Raw genomic sequence first — 22,215 nt, 5'->3', positions numbered from 1 at the left:
AATATTCAGTAGTGATTACAATAAAGACCATACTTTTTAACTTTGGGATCATATCCTCCTGGTGGATGCTAAAAGGAAGTTTGCTGCTGAATGCATACAGGTAGTCCTCGACTTACAACAGTTCATTTAGTGACTGTTCAAAGTTAGAACGGCAAAGAAAAAAAGTGACTCATGACCATTTCCCACACTTATGACCGTTGTAGCATTCCCATGGTCACGTGATCAAAATCCAAATGCTTGGCAGTTAATTCATATTTATTATGGTTGAAATGTCCCGGTGTCATGTGATCACCTGTGACTCTCTGACAAGCAAAGTCAATGGGGAAACCTGACTCACTTAACAACCATGTTACTAACTTAACAACGGCAGTGATTCACTTAACAACTGTGGCAAGAAAGATCATAAAATGGAGAAAGGTTGGGTTCAATTGTGTTTGTAAGTCAAGGACTACCTGTATAGTCAGATACAACTCACCTTTTATTCAACTTAGTATTATGTGATCATCAATATATGGTTAACAGCATCCATTTTATTTTCTTTGTTAATTGTTGGAAAGAGCGAAAGCAGCTTGAGCTCCTGGAACATTCAGTGACAGTAGTCTGTTTGAAATCTATGCCTTGACAGATTTTGTCTCAGAATAACATACCGCATGCATTCAAAAGTGAGGATGCATTGTTCCCATGGGACTGAAATTTGGTAAAGTTGTCATCACTTCAGTGCTCCTTACACTTCCCAGAAACCCAGAGGTTGCATGATACATCCAATCAGCCAGCAACAAGGCCTGACAGGTGACCAGTGATTGGCTGCTTTGAAACTGAGGGCAAAATCTGAACTCTCTTCATGGCAGTGGGTGGTCAGGGGAGGATAAGAAAGTGACTCAGATGCCTGCAGGTGAGGTAGAGCTGGCTAGGGAGTGCCAGTGATCAATGGGTGAGCCCTCTTCCTTCCTGGAGTAAAGGAGCTCTTGGGGACATGCGGGGTTGGGAGTGAGGGTAGTTTTCCTTGCATTCTGTGGCTCCCATTGTTTCCCCTACCCCACCCCAGCAAAGTGGCAGGCAATTCGGCAGGTGAGGAGGAGGCTGCTTCATCAGGACTCTGCTGAGGGTCATGAGGGGAGAGGTAACGGCACCAGCCTATATTATATGTGAAAAGGATGACCCAATGAGTCATGGATTGTCTACTACTGTCAGCCTTTGTGATGGAATGTGTATCTGGAGAAGCAGTGGGGGAAAGTTTTGGCAATACAGAGTTTTCCCAGAGAAGTCTGGATTAAGACTCTGAGCAATCCTGAGCTGGATTGGGAGAGGGGGGAAGTTTAGGGTAGCCACATCTAGAATCTCTCAGGATATATCTAGTAGGTTAGAAGGTGATAGCTTGAGTTTGGCAAGATTCTGTCCATTAGGTGTAAGCAAATAAAGGACTGAACCCAATTGGACTTCACTGTGTCATCTCTGGCCTTGGGTCTGACAGCCCATCCAGGTAAACCAGACACAAAATACAACTAGATGAGTGAATTTTACTTTATTGTAAGGCTACATTAACAAAATCTTTCAGGTCTAAAGATACAAGTTTATTTTCTGATATTTTTTGCTCCTTTCCCCCCATTACAATCTTCTTCAACCTTATGGACTATATCTAATGAGCTTCTTGAAATAGATACCATTTTTTTGAATCATAATTGGAGGCATTCTAGGAATAGACTTCATGACATCAGTGTGTGAGAGAACTGAAATAGAGAAAGTCAATGTGCAAAAACAAGTATTAATCTCCTAATTAATGTATTTGAAAACTTTTGTCTTCCTCTAGAAATGCCTATTGTTTACACTGAGTTGCAGTATCCTTCACAGTTGGGAACTGAATAGATGTTAAATTTGATTGCATTTTCAGTTAAAAAACACAAAACAATTGTTCATGCATTTAGTACTTCCCATTTATGCCATAAATTGCAGAAGAGTGAGAATTTTTAGAAGTTATTCAGTCCTATCTAAAATCTTTTAGAAGCTGTATATGGTTCTGAAGTTGTGCATTACTTAGTAGTAGTTCACTGATAAAACACATATGGGCATATAAAATGTATTACATCCATTTCCTGATTTTTCTGATGACTGGAATATTTACTAGATATAAATTCCTTATGTTCTGAGAAGGTTGTTTTTCCACAAGTATTTAAAATATAAAGCTGGATGGTACTGCAGATAAAACGCTAAAATGAACTCTAGTACCTTATTTATGAGTGCAAATACCATAGCACCTTTTGAAAAAAACCACCGCAAAAGCGGTGTTTGAAATCATTAGGAAATATACTGAAATGACAAGCATGCTGTGGGAAATAAATGGCTTCTAGATATTGTTGTTTATATTGTTCCTATTTATAAAGAAAATCAGGCTTATCTCCATAGTTTTGCTTTTGTATTACTTCAATACTTAATTAATTGTAATTGCACTGTCTTGGTGCCTCTTCATGTAAAGCTTATGTTCATTAAAATGTTTTGTTCATGTATGTAATTTATATACAAACATGAATTTACTGATATATTGTACAGATACTTATGGACAGATAATTGAGATAGACTAGAAATCAACCTAGCCTATTACAACCTAGAAATATTAAGATAAATGCATATGTAATTCAAACAGGAAATTAACTAGAAATTATTTCTTAAATCAATGAATGATGGGAAATCCAAATAATATTCTGGAGCAGACAACTATTACAAGTATAATTAAAAGCAGAATGTGATTTTTAAAACCTACTTACAATATTTGGCTCAAATTACAGGAAAAAATGCACGCTGAAGTGGTTCAATCAAATATTTTACTTAATTTTTAAAGGACAGATGTACAATTTTCATACCTTCATAACTAATCACATTTTGTAGTTTTTGTCAAAGAAAAATATGCTTATGGAAAGATTCCAAAGTGCCAAGATTTAAGAAGTGCACCCACAAGATTTCTGTTCATTTTTACTTCAAGAAACAAAATTTTAGAGAATTTAATAAATATAATTGTGCAAATACATCACAGACCAAAACTGTCAACACATTACAGTACAAGATCTTTAGAGTTCTAGATAATAGACAATACTTTTTACCTTTATTTAGATATCTACTGCTTATCTAAAATCCACATTTTTAAAATTAAACTAAAATTGATCTGAAAAGATTCAGTTTTTGTTTTTCATGTTGTAACTGACAGCACCAAGGCCAAGTTGTATGTTATATGTTCTCTCCATCTAATATTTCTATTAGATCTTGTAAATTATGAAATTAAAAGTTTGCAATAACAAAGTTACATTAAAATTCATGGTAATTCAAAATTTAAGACTAAACACAAATTTTCAAACCTAAATTTCATTTGACTTTGAGAAAATAAGGTTTGCAATATTGTCACTTTTTAATACAAGTATTGTTTTAAGAAATACTGACTATAAAGATACTGTCCAACACATACTAGAAAGATGAGAAAAAAGTCAAGATTGTATCCATTTATAGTTAATACTACTTTCCAGTATCCTTTAATTATTCAATATTACAATAGTCCTGCACAGAATTACAGTAATCCCCAAAACATCAGAGTTTAGAATTCTGATAGCGAAGTGCAAATTATTTATAACCAGGCGCCATGAATGTTACTGGGGTTCAACTGCTGCAGTGCACCATTTATCAAAAACTGGTTTTTCACTCCTTCGATTTATAGTACTGGATGTACTATGACTGGAAGTTCGGGATGTACCTCCTGTCAAAATTGTACACAAAAGAGATCATATGGAGTTTTAAGTAAACAATATAAACTTAAGCAACTTTAAATAAACAGTATACACTTTAAAACATGCAGTAGGATCAGAAATGCTCCCTGGATTTGAACACCAACAGGTGAGCTGCTGCTTATGAAAAAGGTAGCCTTGTTCAGTGGTTACTGCTGCTACTGGAGATATAGTCACTCATTTATTCTGGGCTCAGAAGATCAGCATGCATGTAGTATAGAGGGCTTGGCAATATGTAGGAGCAACTCACTTTGGGCAAGTGCTAATTGTACTGTACAATTTTTAGATTCAATCCTTAGGGAAAATGATATTGTCATCAAAATGACCTCGGTGAACATGTAGATATTAAACACACTATAAATACTAGAAAAAGTACAAAAGGAGATATACATAATTTCCTTGCATAGTGAATAGAAATTAAGGCACAGAAGATGATCAGATTTGATTTCATTACTTAAACAGTAGAAATAAAGGCCAGTGAGGGTTTTTTTTCACACTTCAATCAAACTGAACTTAGCAGATGAAGATTCTGGAATGACTTACTAGATGGACTATGATGATTCAAGGCAGACTTTCCTCGCTTCGGAGTTCCAGCAGTGCGAAAGTAGCCCATCTGCCGCTGATAGTCTGTGAGCTGTTCTGAGCGCTTCATGCCAGTTGTTGGTTTCACTGCTTCAAGTCTTTTCAAAAAAGCCTTTAATAACACACACACCCCTTGATTAACAGATAGTGCATTCCTTGATACATTATGACCCGAGATACCAGAATCTCTTAACCAAAACCAGTCCTCCACAATATCTGATGTCTTGAATTACAATTCCTTTAATTTCTCACTAGAATTATAACACTGTAGTTCAACATATCTGGAGTACACTAATTTGAAAATTATTAGGAAGCACTCTATGTAAGAATGGAGAAACAGAACAGGGCAGCTGAGAACATTCTCATTTGGTGGCTTTGCCTTTGTTCATCATCTACATAAACATTTATATAAAAGGCAAAACCTACAAACTATAAAGGGATGCTATAATGGCCTGGGACCAGAGCTTTTCCTATCGAAGTAGCCCAACAACCTTATCATACTGACTATGACAGTGTGAGCGAGGCCAAACAAGCCTCACTGGAGATGAATTTCCATGGGAAATCACAGATGAGAGGGTCCCCTTGCTCTCGTGGTCATCTAATTTCTTAGCACAGCAGCAGAAAAAGCCAAAGATGTTCTAAGGGGTTGTGAATTTTACTTTATAAAGCTGTTATATTCTATGCTAGTTACAGGCAACTAGTTTGCACTGTTATTTGGAATAAATGTTTGTTTACAAACAACTTGCTTGTTTACAAATATTTCCTTTTCTGTGTTCTAGTACTCCATTTTGTGATTTGAAGAAATGGAAACAGAAAGATTGTTGTGTATGGAGCAGGAATCTTGTGCATATCCTAGGTTATTATGTCAGAATTTGATTGTTCAAACCTAATCAGTCCTCCAACCACTTTCTCAGGAATTCAAAATGCAGACTGTTAACACGTACTATAATTATTCCATTTCAAAAGAATGGAACAAGAGAAAATGTGCATAAAGAAGTGATCTGAGAGGTTTCTTGGGGTGTTCTTTATAAGTATGTGCATGTATTCATGCATTTTTGGAATACCATGTTAAAAAGTGACTAAATGTTGTGGCTTTTGATTGCAGCCTAAAATTCTGACTATTTTAGAAAGAGTATACAGCACCAAAAATCAGAGCCAGGTAGCCAATTTCATCTGGGTAAATTCATTCCACTCTTTTCTATGTTACATTACAGATCCAATATAATTTTTTTTTCTTCATGCAAAATTACATCATGAATATTTGACCAGTTCTAGATAAAGAGCTATTACACAGAAGACGAGTTTTCATTTGCCTCAAGATCTGTTGCTATGGTTACTACAATGGTTCAGTGGTAGTGGAATGAACAGCTACAGAAATTGAAATTGACTGTTTGACTATGTTTTCAATTATTTCCACTTTATATTAAGTTGTGGGCTATAGTTGTGTGTTACTGACAACATCATGTGTGTTTGATCAATGGCTAAAATAAAATGATGGAGTGACTTAATATCATCAATCAGTTTTTTTCGTGCTTGTTAACCGAGATCACTGAATTCCTTTCTGGATAATTTTTCTTACATCTAAGGTAGATGCTCAATTGTGAAAAGAATCATGTAATTTTAGGTTCTCACACACACAAACACACACACACACACGATAGACATAAATATATGTACACATGTACACACAAATGCATATCAAGATACTTCAACAACCTTTTTGCATAGTTCAAAGATATGCAAATACTATTCCAATGAAGCTCAAACATTTATTCTTTATACTATAGAGAAATCAAAAGAGGGAGAAAACTGGGTTAAAGCCACATGTTCCATAACCCAGCACAGAGTTAAACTTGCTTAAATTTAAGTGAAATTAGTGTAGGTAATGAGAGCCAGTTTGGTATAATGGCTAAAGCATCTGACTAGAAACTAGGAGACTGTGAGTTCTAGTCCCACCTTAGAAACAAAGCCAACTGGGTGACCTTGGACTAATCACATTTTCTCAGTCCTACAAAGGAGCCTGTGGCAAATCACTTTTGAAAAGCTTTGCCAAGGAAACTGCAGGGACGTATCTAGACAACCTCCAATATTTGGACACAATTGAGCAGAAAAAAGAAAATGCAGGTAAATAATTGTACTGGGCAAGAAACTGAATAGGAAACAAGCATATTTGATGGGTTAAAAGAATTTTTCTGTCAATTGCATTAATTTTAAATAAAGAGCAAAACAAAATAGTCGTATATGACAACCTATAACCAAGGACCATCAGTTGAGGAACCACTGGAAATCTCATTGTGCTGATACAATTTGAGATAAGCAGGCATCTTCAGGTTTGGGTACCATCTCTAGTAATCCTGAAGTTCATTATGGCAGTGGTATTTCTAGTGCCTCCATATATTTTTATCCATATTTGGATACTTTCAGATAATGGATTTTTATCTCTCCCACCCACAGCAAGCACTTATAAATAGGCATCCAGCTGATAGATTTTCTTCCACTGCTAGTACAACTGAATTACAGGACAGATTTGTGATTTAATAAGATTGTACTCACTTTTCAGAGAACAAAACAATGATGTGTTAAGTCATAGTTTGCAAGCCCATGGTTTATACAATGCAATACAATTTGCTAGATGCTCATCTATCATGAGCCTCAAACTTGTGTGGATAGACTTGTCTAACATAGTAAGTCGAAGAAGTCTAGTTTTTAATTAATATTGTTAAATCCAGAACATCAACTAACCAGATTCTCTCTGTCGATCCTCTGCTGTTCCCTCTGCCTGTTGATGGCACTGTGGTACATTTTAGGTGTTGAGCCTGAAGGTTTTTTCACTGAAGCACTTTTGTTTCTGGGTTTTGCAGAATGCTTTGTCAATTCTTTTAAGAGCCTTTGGTTTTCCCGATCAATTTGTCGTACTTCATCATTTGTGAATGAGTAGTTTTTCCTTGATCCTAGAGAAGACTGATTCAAAGCCAGTTCTTGTTGATCCTTTTTCTCCAAGTTCAGAAAAGCTTTGGACACAAGTACATATTTAAGAAAGCATGTAGCATGACTAGGCTTTTAAAAGATCACTTCAAAACTATAAAACCTATTTTCAGATTTAGCCACACAAACTATCTTTCAAATAAGGACTTCTGAGGAGTTGGCCCCCAATGCTGAAGTTGGTAACAGAAGCTTATTTATTATGTTACAAAACCCTCTTAAACAGCCTTTCTCAGGTTTATAATCATCAAATGTGCCAGACAATGGCTCCCATAATTTCTAGAGAGCATGACATTTGGTGGAAATTACAGGACTTAAATTGCAAATATATTTGAAGGATTCAAGATAAAAAGGTCCAAGCATACAATATTTCTGCAGTCGTGATAAAATGGAACCCTATATAAACAAGGCAGTGCCATTTCTTTCCAATAATTACAGAGCTCAAGTGTAATGCACCACAATTTTTGCTTCCAGAAGAAACACACTGCGGTATAAACATTCCCTACAATCACCACAGTATACATTATAAGGCAGAGTCAAAATGAAGCTTATTACAAAAAGAATTAATTCATCTAATCATTCTTAAATTTGATTTGGAAATAGGCAATGTGAACACCAGCCCCAATTAGAAATATAAAGTGCATTTGTAAATAGAGCTGAATATTTATCTTACTCAGTACTAAATCAAATTATTCATATGCTATCATCCATCCCTCTTTAGCAGATTATCGGTCAACAAGGAGAACTAAAGTAGGTGCTGGCTTACATTCTCACAATTTTCAGTACGGAATGGTGAGCAGGAGATGGACTTTCCCAACATTCTGATTGCTGAAGTTTCAGGTCTATTTTTTGCATATCTAAATAAGTGTCAGGTATGCAGTCACACTTAAATAGTTCCAGATACGAAAAGAATCAGTTCATAACAGTAAGTTGTGCACAATCTTAAAATTGCCATCTATTTTTCTTTTTGAAGATTGTGACATTTCACGTTTTATTTCTAGAAATGTTAGAGATTTGAAACTTCTTGAACATGTCTTGCCTATTTTAATCTATAATCTAAGTGAATTCCTCACTCCTTCTCGGATCATTAATTGATCTGCTGTTGATATACCATAGTTAAAAAGCCTTTGGCATTGATATTTAATCTTTCAAGTCACTACTCTACTATCAAATTTATAAATCACTGATTCTGTAACATAGTTTGCAGCAAGCTGGTTACCATCTGTGTGACAGATACTTGGATAGATGACTAAGCTGTAAAATATTTGAAAATAACTTCAATGTCAGAGAGCCTGAAATTGCTGAATGTATTTAATAGAATTATTAAATTGTTGAATTTATTTTCAAAATATCACGTGAAGATGTGGTATGTACAAAAATGTTGCAGAAAGTTAAATGTAACAGTAGGAATTGTTCATAAACAGATCCTTCACCAATCTTAGTTAGAAAACAACCAAGACTTCTAGTTCACTATACTATATTGCTAAATATATTTAGGAAAGCAGAATTTTTGGAAAAGGAATAGAGAGATAAGAGTAGCATGTGTAGATGGTAGTCAGGATTCAGAAAGAAACATAAAGGATATGCCAATGCACAACAGATAACAGGGAAGAAAGTGGAAGTTAAGGTATATTTTTGCCTTCAGTAATATAGCAAAGGTGCATAAAAAGAATGCATATGGAGAACAGCACCATGAGATACATTTTATAAAATAAGACAGCAGTCAAACCATTGGTTTACAATACATCCCTTTTAACTGAATGCCATTGAAAGCAAGGGGTTTGCAAATACCTGTAGTATTTATATCAAAGACAAGTTCCAAGAACTAATATTTCCAAGGAATACACAATAAATATAAAGTTTCCAAAATAAATAAATAGTTCTCTCCACATTTATGTGGAGCTCCATATTATACAAAATTAAACTACTGGTATCAGTAAAACTATTTTAGACAATCATTTACACAATCATTTTCGAAATTTGAGAATGTAGTAAATGTTGCAAGACACATAAAATGGGCATTACAGTACTTTCAAATCAGTGATGTCTGTTAAGAGGTGGCACAATAAAAATAGCTATTCTATACGTATTTATGCCAATTATAAGCCCTTAAATGATATATATCTATAATTTTGCTTTAACAAGCATATAAGCAGTCTGTTCCTCAATGTATACCTGCAAACTATACGAATTTGGATTAAATCTGTAACATTTAACATAGGGATATTGATGCAATAATTGGTTATCATCTGATAAAGATTCAGGGGATTATATAAGCAACCAGCAATAAATCCTTACTACTTCACAGGAAAGCTGTTATTAAATCAAAATGTCTTACTCATAATGTTCCAAAAGATAAAGAAGTTAGGGTAAAGAAGAAGTGCATGCATATAGTCTGAAACAACTCTTCAGAAGAATTTATACCATCTTAGTAGAAACTACAATGCCCATGAACACTAAGAACAGATGGGAACGGAAAGGATATTACTCACAGAAGTTGAAAACAATTATCCTATAACGTCCCATTTAACGTGGGAATAAGGGACCCCCACAATAGCGTCTGGGCCAATACAAACAACACAGGGAAAAATGTTGATATTCCTGTACTAGTATAAAATTAGGGATTGATGCTAGAAAGAGATGCTTTTCTGTTACTATCCACCATTGCAGAATATCCTTTTCTGAGAAATTCAGATGTCCTGACCCTGATGCTTTTTGGAAACTTATCAAAAGGGACCTTTTCTGGAGGGCTTTTAATTAATTAGTATAGTCCCACTGTAATTGTTAATTGCAACTGGGAAGTTGTTTTATGACCATAATGGAGCCTGCCCATCATGATTATAAGTTGTGATGGTTGTAAAGCGAGTCTCCTACATGACTGACCTGATGTTTTGATTTTTGTCGCAGTCAATAAGTGACTACCACGATTGTTAAGCAAACTAATGGTTTATTGTGGACAGGTGTTGCCAAAAGTAGAAATAAATACCATTTTTTGATAAAAACATTGGACACTCAACTATGGGACACTGCAAATGGCCATTAATGCCGGCAGGTTGCTGAGGGCCTGAAATGTGGTCATGTGACTACAGAGGGGGGCATCAGAACCAGGTCATAAATATCCCCTGGGGAGATTCGTGTAACTTCTAATGTTCATTAAATAACCAGTTGTAAGTCAAGGACAACCTGTATATTGTGTTGTGGATTTTTTATTTCTGTAAATTGTCGAGAACGTAAGATTGCACAATCTAAACATTTATTCAGTATACAAATGAGTTTTATCTTGCTTAAACTTTATTAAAGAATCAAAATATGGCAAAACATAAAATGCTATGCACTTATGCTTTAGCTATTAGAAGTCAAGCTTTGTGGAACTATTTTTTTCATCAAAACTGTATAGTAGGGCTACAATAGCACAGTACTACTAAAGGAGGATATATTGGGACAACACTTGAAATTTGTGGGTACTACTGTTAAAATATAATTGTTTGGCACAATGAATAGTGGAGATTCTTTTAGCATAGTTACAAGTATCTCACTTCATGTCTTCAAAAAATATTTAATCTCTGCAAATAGCTAGTCACATATATCAAATTGCATAGGAAGAAAGAATGGAGCTAATAATACAGTTCAGAGGTACCTTATTATAAAGCAGTGCTACCAAAGCATGCTAACAATAACACAGATAGCAATATTATAAATACGGACTTGAACTAATCTGTTCATCCTTCTTTCTCCAACATGGCTTTAAAACAATTGGAAGTTTGCTTTTATGTCTCGAAACTCATAGGGACTGTGGATTATTTTGTATACAGTCTGTGAAACACGGCAGTTTCAAACTAGAAATTATGAAACTGTCTTGTTATAATTAACCATTTAAAATTAACCAAATTAACTGTAACTAATATGAAAAAGAATTTTAAAAAGGAGTGGGACTGTACAGACTGGAGGTATTAGAACAAGCCTCTGCAATCCTCCTGTTTAGTCCATATATTAACATGAATATGAACAGCTTCTGCTATGTGCAAAAAGAACAGATTCTCAAGATCTCAAGGTTCTGTCCATTCTCAAATGGACAGAACCTGGAAATACAATTTAGGGACAGAACATAGTTTAGACTGCTTGTGCTACCTCCTTCTCTCCTTTCTGTCTCAATTCTATATTAAGAAGAAACTACCACAATTAAATTTAAAATACACGCTATAGGCTTCTTATAAACAAATAGTAAATAAAGCCACTTTGGCCTAAGGGGTAATGATTTTATTAGATATATTTTATGATAAACATCTGGATTCTGAAAAGTTATTTTTTGTTAGCTGAAATCATTTACTGTTTGGTGTTTCTCTTTAAATAGATAACTGATAAATCATGAATTTGTTTCAGCAATTATTTTTAATTAGTGTTTGTGTATGTAAATTGCTACAGTATTTAAAATTAGATTTCAGCCATTTTGCTATCATATTGCTATGGCAGCCTCTAATAAGCATAATGAGAATAAATTAATAAATGTTCTAGAGAAGAGAGATTCTAAATGAGAAATAGTCCTGTTGGTGAAATTCATCACTTTCAATATTATCTCCATAAATCTTGTGTATGAAAACTTCAGTTTTAGATAATCGCCAAGCAATTTTGATAGTTGCTGTAAGTGTCAATGCAGTGTGAAAGAGCTTTAAAGCTGAAGAGTTAAGGTGGGACCCAATTTGTCCAACACCCCACCTCTCTAGAGAAGAACCTGTGAACCATGTTGAGTATTACTTGAGACTCAGCTCAATTTAGAAATTGTAGAGAATATTTGTAGTTCGGGTTGTAGGTTTAGGCAGAGATTTGTTCTCCAATTTGCTGCTTGGCTTCTGCATGTTTTGTCACCCAACTAGGTAACATCTTCAACAAGATGTTACCTAGTTGGGTAATGAAACATCTGGGAGCCAAGCAGCAAACTCAGAGGACAAACCTCTGCCTAAACTCAGCTCAGTGCTGGAGCACCGTGGCTGTTCATGAGGAAAGTAGCAACAGAACTGTTTTCATTGTTTCTATTCTGACACTTCATGAGATGTCCAATGGTGGCATCAAACCATCACACTCATCACTTTGAATCTTCCCAAAGAAAGGCCAATGCTTTCTGACCTTGACTAAGGTATTTGGCTTGATCAGAAAAAGGAACTTTTGCTATAGAAAATGTAGTGATCAAAAATAATTGTTTTATAATATTAAAATTCTATTTTCATACTGAAATGCAGAGAAACAGCTACATGCTATTAAATATTAAAGAATAACTTACACATCTCAACCCTTCATTGCTTGATGCCTCTCTATATAGAGAATGTCTTCTATATTAGAATGCTTTATCTTTCTGCAATGGATAAATTACCCCCGTCTTGCTCTATCATACAACCCTACAGAGTACAGTTGGAAATACATTAGTACTTGAGACATAGTAATTCAATTCAAAAAATGTAAGTAAGGGCCCCAAACCCCAGATTAAACAACACTTCTTTTAAGCATTAAAAATATTCTGAGCTTCTCTATAAATAATGCTGGGGACAAAAAAAAATCTTAGCAAAGACCAGCAGGATAACAGGTTATTACCTATCTTTTTTTATATATATATACAAAAAATGGGTGGGTAACTGGGAATGCTAAATATAAGAATTCTTCAAGGAAACTGACTCAACCACTCTAATGCCATCTTCATTAAATGGATTCACTCCTTTAATGTGCTACCCAGTTCCAGATCAGAAAGGAGATAAATTTACTTTCTCTGTGGGTGGATGTTAGCAATTTTTAAGCTGTTATCTAAAGGCATCCCAGGAAGGAGAGTTTTTTTATTAATAATAAACTGATAGGCTGAATCTGGATGAAAAAAACTTATTTAAGCACTGAACTAGTGAAATAACTTTATTTCAGGCAGCCCAGAACATCCCATTTCTTAACCTCAAGAAAAAAATCTACAATACATAAACTATAGATTCATAGAGTTCATGTACTGGTGAAGATCCTGTTTGATACTTGATACGAGAAAATGTTAACATCCATTCAAAACTGGTGTCATAACACCCTAAATTGGGACCCAGAATATAGAGAAAAAAGCAAGTTTATCAATTAATTTAAAATTCACACTGTCAAATGAAATGACAAATGTTGCTCTAGATATTAAATAATGCCAATGTAGGCAGCCATTACAGGCTGTTATACTTGATGTTATTTTTTCCCTTTAAGCCATTTCCTGAATTTGCTGGTAATTCCTTTTGCAGGACTATGGCATCTACTACTGAGAACCAAAATAGCTTGTTCCTAAACGCTAATATATAATATCCGGATGAAAAAGACAGAGATGTATATATTTCTATGACTCTGGCAACAGAACAGCTATGGCAATCACAAACAATACTGAAAGGACTGCAATTAAACAATATTCAAATAAGATTGTTTGTGGAAAAATAAATCTTAAGCTGTATATTTCTTTAAAAAAAATCCGACACAGTATCCCATACAAGTATCTTCTTTTACGCTTCCCTTAAAGTTCTAAACACTTTACAGTTTCCCTGTGTTTTTCTCACCTATTTTCTTTCAACACAGAGAGAAACAGATACACAGATACTGTATATGTTTTGATAACACAAAGAAATCCTGCTTTCAGCTCTTCAACTCTTGAAACATTTCTGGCTGCCAGCCTGCCTTAATAAAGAATCTGCTTACATCAGCAATACATCACAATACCTTTCTACAAGACTTCTCCTATCAAGTGAAGAACAATTAAATGGGACAAAGTGTTTGAAGATCCATTTATTGATTTTATATTCACAATTGAATTTATGATTAATAGCATTACAGGGTTTTTTTTAAAAAAATAAGGTTCTTTAAAATGTAATAACTTAGTAAGCACATAGTAAATTGATTTGGTCAGACAATAGCTATTTACAGTTATAAGACAAATATTTTGGACTGAACCCAGAAAACAATTCACTGCAGGTTTTTCAATTCTATGTTTTAGTTAACTGTCTTGTCACATTTTAAATTAACTGAACTTTTTGATGTATTTCAGGGATAGTCCTCCAGATTCTGTTGCATCATCTAGATATAATTAAGTGTGAACATTAGGATTTCCAAACCTTTGAAGTTTCATTTAAGCTTTGAGTCCGTTAAAGTATTGTACCTCAAACTGGAGGGCTTGAATGACTGTGGTATTTGGGCATGCACAGGTCTCTGAGTAAAGACCAATAAATCAGCTTTCATTTTAGTGCTTTGCAGAGGAAGAGTATCTCATCTCTTTGAGGCACTTTATCACAACAAGGAAAAGTGATACATATCAGGAAAATGGATCAACTGAGATCCTCATGGTCTGAATGAATAACCATTGTCAGATTAGATTAAATCAGTGCTGGTATAATTATGTCTACCCAGATGTTCTTCTTTCCACTATATGAAGATCTGGGAAAGGAGAATCAAATAGATTTTGCAAGCTATAAATCTGATCATTTAGGGGAAGCACAATCTCTTCCAGAAAAGGTTAAGAAACTACATTCCCAGTCTACTAACCTCAATTTATCTAGATTAAATTTCAATTTGTTCCTCCTTATCCAACTCATTATTAAAATCAGATAATATTCCAGAAAAGTTAATGATTCCTAACAAATAGAGCTGAGAATCATCGAGTTCTGGATAATCTCAATGATTTTATGTATATATTACCCAATGTGCAAGAAACAACACTTTAGCCAAGAACGTTAGTACTGAATGATGGTCCCACAGCACCACCTTCTAGAGCAAAGGTCCCCAAACATTTGGGCACCAGGGACCGGTTCCGTGGAGAGAGGTTTTTCCACAGACTGGAGGGAGCGTGGTTTTGTGTGCTGCCTGCATCCCGCGGATGGGGCTTTGCTTGTTTGTGCAGACCGGTTGCTGGCATGCCGCGGCCTGGTACTGGTCCATGGACCAGGGTTGGGGCCCCGTTCTAAAGAACATTTACTATTGTAAAGATGTCTATTTCTGTTATACAGTACAGTATTGCTGAAGCCCAATCTCACAGTTATACTATTATCAAAATAAACAGTACTAAAAGTTTTCAAGAAGTCAAGGAACTGAAAGAAGATCCTCCTCACTAAGTCACGATATAGATTATTCACCAAAATGATCAAAGTAATGAATTGAAACTTAAGGCCTAACTGAAATGCATTTATAATCAAATATACTTCAAACTACAACAGTTTTAATTGAATAAAAGACTATTACTGCTCTTCATATAAGAAGATACATGCTCTTCCAGCCTTTATTTCTCCTATCTCCCTATCTAAAAGTAAAATAATAGCAGATGAGAAATCTTTGAGAAGTGTAATGGTAATGTAGAAATGACTTTGGGGAGGGGCAGTGTAGGTAGATAAGAGGGGGCTTAGCCCGCAGTTGCCTAAAAGAGAAAGAAAAACTTAGAAAGGAACCTCCCTAACTTATCAGGCAATAGAAGAGACCACAGGAGATCTGTATTTTCAGACATGCAAGATTCTGTTAATGTAGCCTTACTATGAAGTAGAATTAGCTCATCTGCTGTGTATCCTGTCTGATCTACCTGGAAAGGCTCAAAGCCAATTGTTCACAGCACACCCATCAAGTCCTCTGATTCCCAAGCTAGTACTCTTTCCATATGTTTCACAGAAATACCAGTATTGTTTTTACATGGGTGATACTTTAACATCTTTCTCCAAAACTAGATGTCATGTTTATAAACAAAATGTTTTAACTGGTCAATGGTGCATCCAAAGCTTTAGATGCAACAGTGGACAGAAAAACTACACCAACCAAATGCATTCTCATGATAGGCTGCAAGTGTTTGAAGTAAAATATGTGGTCATAAAGATACAATTTTTATTTACATATGCATGTCAACTCTGTGTGTGGGGTGTGTATGTGTGTTTGTGACTAACCAAGCCCAGCTTCATTTGAAAGATACATAACTTATTACAGAATTTTAAAAACTAAATTGTATTTTATTTATTTCAATTCATACATTTTTACTTAACATTACTATGTCTAGAAAATAGTGTAAAGAATGAATGATGATCATATTTTTCATATTCAAAGCAATCCATAAAGCCATCCCTCCCAGATACTATATTGGAATGCACTTACAATGAAAGCACAAGGAGAAAAATAACACTGAAGAATTAAAAGAAAAAATACCTTTCAAAAGGTTATTCAAGTCCATAGCTTCATGCAGTACCTTTTGAAGACATTTGTGATCTACCTCAGGTTCTAATGAGAAAAAAGTATAAAGAATTATATTAAGCCTAGTGTTTGTGCCATGTATATGTTTTAATAAGTTCTGCAAACTTACCATATAACTCCTGGCTCACATTTTGTTGTCTTTTAACCTTTAATTTCTTATCATTGGATGCTGCTACTTCAAAAGATTGGATGGGACTGATATCTGGTGTTGACAGAGGAGTTACATCAGTCACTGTATCTTCAGACTCTTCTGTGTGGTCACCCAGTTTTGATTTTATTTCCACTGACTTTATTCCTTGGCTTAACTGTTGTTCTGATGAAAGAAGAGGTGATCTTATGTTTTTCTTTTCTAAAGAACATGATGAGTCCGACAAGCAACCATCAGATCCTGTGTCTGAATAATCTGTATCAGAACTAGATGATGGGGAAGAGGAGGAGGAGGAAGAACTAACATTCCTATTAACCTTTGCACCATTAGGCTGTTTAGAGAACTTATGTCTAACTCTCTGATTTCTGCTATCATCACTACTGTCTTCTTCATCTGTGTAGTAATTTTCTTCACATTCTTTCTTTCTTAGGGGAATTTGCACTGGAATGTTTTCATGAAGGGCTTGTTCATTTTGTGCTGTGATTCTATCAACTGGATCCTCCAGATTTAAAGAAGCTAACAAAGAAAGAGCATTATTTGAATTACGAGCACCACTGCCTAACATATGTTCCTTCTCAGATTCTGCCTGTTTAGATTGCTTTTCTTCCTCAGTACTGTTATCCTCCATCACTTTAGCTTCCTGTTTCAAATGACAATCATCTGTAACTGAACGTTTTATCTGTGCATGCCAAGAACTTTCCATTTTATTTATTTCTGTTGTTGCTCTTTCTTTCTTCACCTCTTCTTCAAAATCACTATCAAAGAAAGAGTGATCCACTTCACGATCAGATATATCTTCATATCGGTCCATACTGAAGTCAATACTGCTTAAGTGTTTTCCCTACAAATAGAAAACTGGAATTATTATACCAATCACTGAAAGAAAAATCTTTTTCTAACCTTTTATTATAGCAAATCTTTCCCCCCAAATACATATTTTAACTTATCCTCTTGAAATAGCAGCAATTACGAGTACAGCTTTATGCAATATTCTATTGTTTCATTTGGTACAATCACATAACCCAAGTTGCTTTAATACTGTTCAATATATATATTGAAAATGTAAGTTTGTGGATTTACTTTTATATCAAGTGAACAACTATGTAATTTAAAATAACATTAATTATAGTATTATTAAAATCCAATAATAATATATGCATTAATTTAGAGATAGAAATAAAAATCATAGGTGGATGATATAAATTCAAAACGTCAGGAGAATGCAAACATTTAAGAAGGCAGGAGACTAGGAAAATAAACAAAGATCTCCTCCCCCAAACATGCTGAAAGGATCAGATCTGTGTGGTACCTTGACATTTTCAGAACTGAAAAGAGGGAATAATTTCATCTAAAAAGTTTGTATGATATCTGCACCCTCTATTATTGACTAATTCATTTAATTTGCCATCTTCATCTGATACAATGTATAGGTTTTTCCATTCCTTTTTTCATTCTCTCCTTTTTTGTACCACCTAGCCTGGCAAGCTCCTTGTCTAGTCCTAGTAAAAATAATGCCCAACTATGGCTGTTATAGTAAAAGAGTATAATACCACATCAAGGAAAAGAAGCTTTTATTATAGTACTTGTGTTCCATTACAGTGCAATAAAAATGGACATCTGTTCTCCATTTACAATAATATACCTCCAATTGATATTTTAGTTGGAGTATTAGCATCCTTTAGACATTTTATTGATTAGTTCCAAAAAGATTGCTCAGTTGAATAAAATACTTTTATAACGTAACAGGATTTTTCAAGACTTTGTTGAAGCAGCCTCTCACCAATGGAAACTTATGGTCACAATAAAATAGACAGCCTTTGACATATCAGTGTGCCTCCTGTCAATCCAATTTGCATGTTAAGCAGTTCACACTGGAAGATTACCTGAACCCTTTGCTATAGCTTCATTGAGTCAGTGATATTTGAAGGAGGCTTCACATTAATTCATTAATTGCTATGCCAGGCAATAATAAATCATGCTTCTCTAGTTCAGTTGCTATGACATTGCTGTGAGCTGAGCTGCTGTTATCTTTTTTCAAGACAGGGATATTAGTCATGACACTAAACTCAGAATATATGTTTAATATATTCAGGAATAGGCCAGAGATTATTTCTGGATATTGACACTAGTTTGCCAAAAGCTTGTTCCCTTCTCAATTGTTTATAATAGCAACAACAAACAATCTTGTACTGGGCTCAAGACTCTTAATCAACAGTAACTCAGATACAGATTTTCATCCATGCAAGTCATCCCAGGGCATGCCTGGCCCAGGGAGTACCTGGATCCCCCCCCAATAATTGTTTTGTATACAATTCTATTGATTGTACTAAGAAAAACACTATTAAATTATCCCTAATTACACCCTAGTTAATTTCTATTTAACCTAATACATTCTCTACTTCTCCAAGAACTCTTTTTTAGATTATTTGTCTATATTTAACAACACATTTTTGTAATCCTTTCCACACAGACACTACTTACCATAACAAAATGGCTGTTGCTCCTAATATTTATTCCGTTTGCAGGATCTGCTTGTTTTTCCCCTGCATTCACTTAGTAACTACAGCAAAGCTGATCAATGCTTGTGACATGGGGGGGGGAGTGTATTGCCTTTTTCAAACAGGGCTTGTTGTGGGGCTTTGAGTGACCAGGGTTAAGAGGAAATGACTAGGCCTTTAAAATAACCCTAATAAATAGCATATTGAAATAAAAATAATAAAAAAGAATGATTAGGGCTGAGAATGACTAGTTATAGGTGATCCTGCTGCCTTGCATGCTTAAATAAAGATAGAATCAGGACGTCAGACCTTAAACAATACACTATTTGGCTACTCTACTATAGATAACAAGTTTCCAAATATGCATACATGATGCTTCCTACATGTTTCTATTATTCTTCGGAAGTACAGCTTTTTATCGAGCTGTATGGCGTATATAGGCATAGATGGATTTTTTTAAATTGGTTTTAAAGTATAGTATATCCTCCCCTATCATTTAGCATTACCAATTCAGCCATGAACTCTATTATTTTATTATGAAATACCGAATATTTTCAAGTGGGAAGATGAAGTTTCTTTCTTATCCCCCATAGGTATCCACAAAGTTTGATTTAAAAACAATAAGATGGCAACTATGCAGGTACAATTAAACCCCACTGGGTTTTTTTTTAGGTATATTGCAATGCACATAAAAACAGGCTTTTTTTTTTTACTTTATCATGTTTGCCGTCGTACCTTTTTAACCATATTCTGCAGACACCTATGCATTCCACATATTTTGATAATTTAAAATTTAAAGAATTTGAAATTAAAATATAATTAGATATCATTACAAAACACTGCATATGCCTGTGCTAATACAACACCTACACAATCCTATATAAAATGTTATTTCTCTGTCTCCTTGGAAATGCAACAGAGAAGTAATTGCATTTAAAATTAAATTTGCACCTTACGATAACTGCTGTGTAGGATTGTTGAAGTAAGGGAGGAAGGCTATATTTTACAACTGTTTTAACATATGTATAGGAGATACTAGCACAATTGCAGTTGTCATGACAAATTTAGTTAATATTTAGCATGCAGTCAATCTGACCCAGAGTTAAGGAATGATACAGACAGCGATTCTCAAAATGTGGTCTGGGGACCCCTGAGATTCTTCCAGGAGATCTATGGAGACAAGTATTTTAAAATCTTTGTTTTAATTTCTAATTCAGTAAATATTGATAGATACAACCCACATAAACCAAAGCTCTTTGGGGCCCCCTCAATCATTGTTAATAATGCAAATGGGTACCGACACTAATATGCTTGAGAACTTCTGATAGAGATAAATGGCAATTTTTCATCTGTCTGGCAAGTCTTCTTTCAGCACTGTTATAGCCCATTATTTCAGGTTTAAAAAAAAGAGTAATAAAGTTCGTGTTTAAATCTTTGCTAAAATTTTGCTTATGACCCATGCTTCACAACCCACCCTGTGTAGGAGACTTCATTGCTCAGAAACAGCTTTCTCTAACACATATTGCTTTGCTAGGGCAGAACTATCATTTCTGTTGTTTTAACCTCTTTAAAACAAGACACAAGGGAGATAAACCACTTTGACCCTTTGGGGAAAGGATCACAACAAGCCAACAGGCAATTTCACTCTCTCAGAAAGTGAGGAGAGGAAGGAAAACATTTGTCCCTAATATATTTTTCCTTCCATCCAGTTTTTTCTTGCAAGAAGCTATAGTATATGGTCTAAAGCACGGTACTGGCTGAGGAATTCTGGGAGTTGAAGTCCACAAGTCTTAAAGTTGCCAAGGCTGAAAACCCCTGGTTTAAGGAATTAAAAATGATATGCATCTTGAAATGGTAATCAGTTTGCTCTACTCCCATGATCTACAAATACCTAGAAGAGATCTCACTTAGAATTGGCAAACTGCTTATTTTTGCATTTAATTCATGCACAGCATTAGAACATGATTTGCACTGTATTAAATAAAATATAATTGCCTGCGGTAGCAGAATTAATTTAGCTTAGGCAAAACCCGCCTTATTTTTAGCACGTTGCAAAATCGAGTCATCTTCTGCAGCCCCGAAATACACGCCTTCGAAGAAAACACCCGACGCGAGAGCTTTTCCTCAGTGTGTCCTTACAATTAGCTGGATAAACTTCCGATTTCTTACGGACAGAGAGGCAAGTTTGCGGCTCCATTTGGAACGATTAGTCGTAACCCCGCCACTAACAAGTCGGATACTCACCGAGCCTCAGCCTCTTCCGCGGTTTCGCCAAAACACCTGACGGCCCCCACATCTGTTCTAAGACCGAGTATAATGCATGTTGGTTGCAAGTTGCACGTGTAAAAAAACTTACAAATAAATTAAAAATATAGCTCTTGCTAGCTCGGATAACTAAGCCATAAGATACCAGCCACGTGCAACAGATTTGCTGCACTCAGAATGGCTATTTACCGAGGCACAGCCCCTCGGGGCAAAGGGGCGGAATGCCACCCACTCTTCTCCGGTACTTCGCTAAACGCGCTGTCCCTCCATTCCGAAATGGTGATGCGCCCGCATCGATTCACCTTCGCGGAGGGGCGATTGGCCTCTAACCTAGCCACGAGGCCGAAGCAAGGCTCTGCCCGGGGATGGGCTGGATACTCACCCGCAGCCGGCAAAAAGGAAGGCGCTTTGCGCGCTCGCTCCGCAATTCTCCAGTCTCCCGCAAGCGAGTCCGGACTCTCCCTCCCGCGCTGTGTTTGCGTAACCAGGAAAGGGAGGGATAGAAGAGATGGAAACAAACATTTCCGTCTCCGCGTTGGCGCGCCCAGGTTCCCTTTTCGAGCAGCAGGGGGAAACGCGGAGTCCCGGTCGCTGGAGCTAAGGCGAAGCGGGTTCGCCGGCTAAACGAGCCAGTATCAGATGTTTGACGCAGCCTTAGAAATCTTCGCAAATAACCTTTGTAAATATATGGTTTTCTAAAGCATGTGATCCCCTTAATGTCAAATTGTATTGTGTTGCTTGGTATTTTCCCAAACAAATTAAG

At 35.6% G+C, this 22,215-nt stretch overlaps 1 protein-coding gene across 1 annotated transcript; it reads right to left on the bottom strand.

Annotated features, from left to right (window-relative positions):
* Positions 1-452: 452 nt before the first annotated feature.
* Positions 453-21,941, bottom strand: CFAP97 (cilia and flagella associated protein 97). The gene is made up of 6 exons (XM_015831795.1): positions 21,835-21,941; positions 16,651-17,530; positions 16,497-16,568; positions 7,089-7,357; positions 4,308-4,458; positions 453-3,736 (listed from the first exon to the last, which is right to left on the bottom strand). The coding sequence occupies exons 2-6, from the start codon at positions 17,498-17,500 to the stop codon at positions 3,630-3,632; spliced, it is 1,449 nt and encodes a 482-aa protein (XP_015687281.1). The 5' UTR covers positions 17,501-17,530; positions 21,835-21,941; the 3' UTR covers positions 453-3,629.
* Between the last annotated feature and the right edge of the window lie 274 nt (positions 21,942-22,215).

This window comes from Protobothrops mucrosquamatus, unplaced genomic scaffold (genome assembly GCF_001527695.2).
Source record: "Protobothrops mucrosquamatus isolate PMUCROS unplaced genomic scaffold, P.Mucros_1.0 scaffold_280, whole genome shotgun sequence".
Classification (NCBI taxonomy): Eukaryota; Metazoa; Chordata; class Lepidosauria; order Squamata; family Viperidae; genus Protobothrops; species Protobothrops mucrosquamatus.
This window is presented reverse-complemented; position numbering and strand designations above follow the sequence as displayed.

Excerpts from the sequence above, each read along its gene's own strand:
- CFAP97 (XM_015831795.1), bottom strand. The coding sequence starts at position 17,500 with ATGGACCGATATGAAGATATATCTGATCGTGAAGTGGATCACTCTTTC. Across the intron at positions 16,569-16,650 it reads TGTGAGCCAGGAGTTATATG|AACCTGAGGTAGATCACAAA; the intron begins GTAAGTTTGCAG and ends TTTTCTCATTAG. Across the intron at positions 7,358-16,496 it reads CTTGAATAACCTTTTGAAAG|CTTTTCTGAACTTGGAGAAA; the intron begins GTATTTTTTCTT and ends TTGTGTCCAAAG.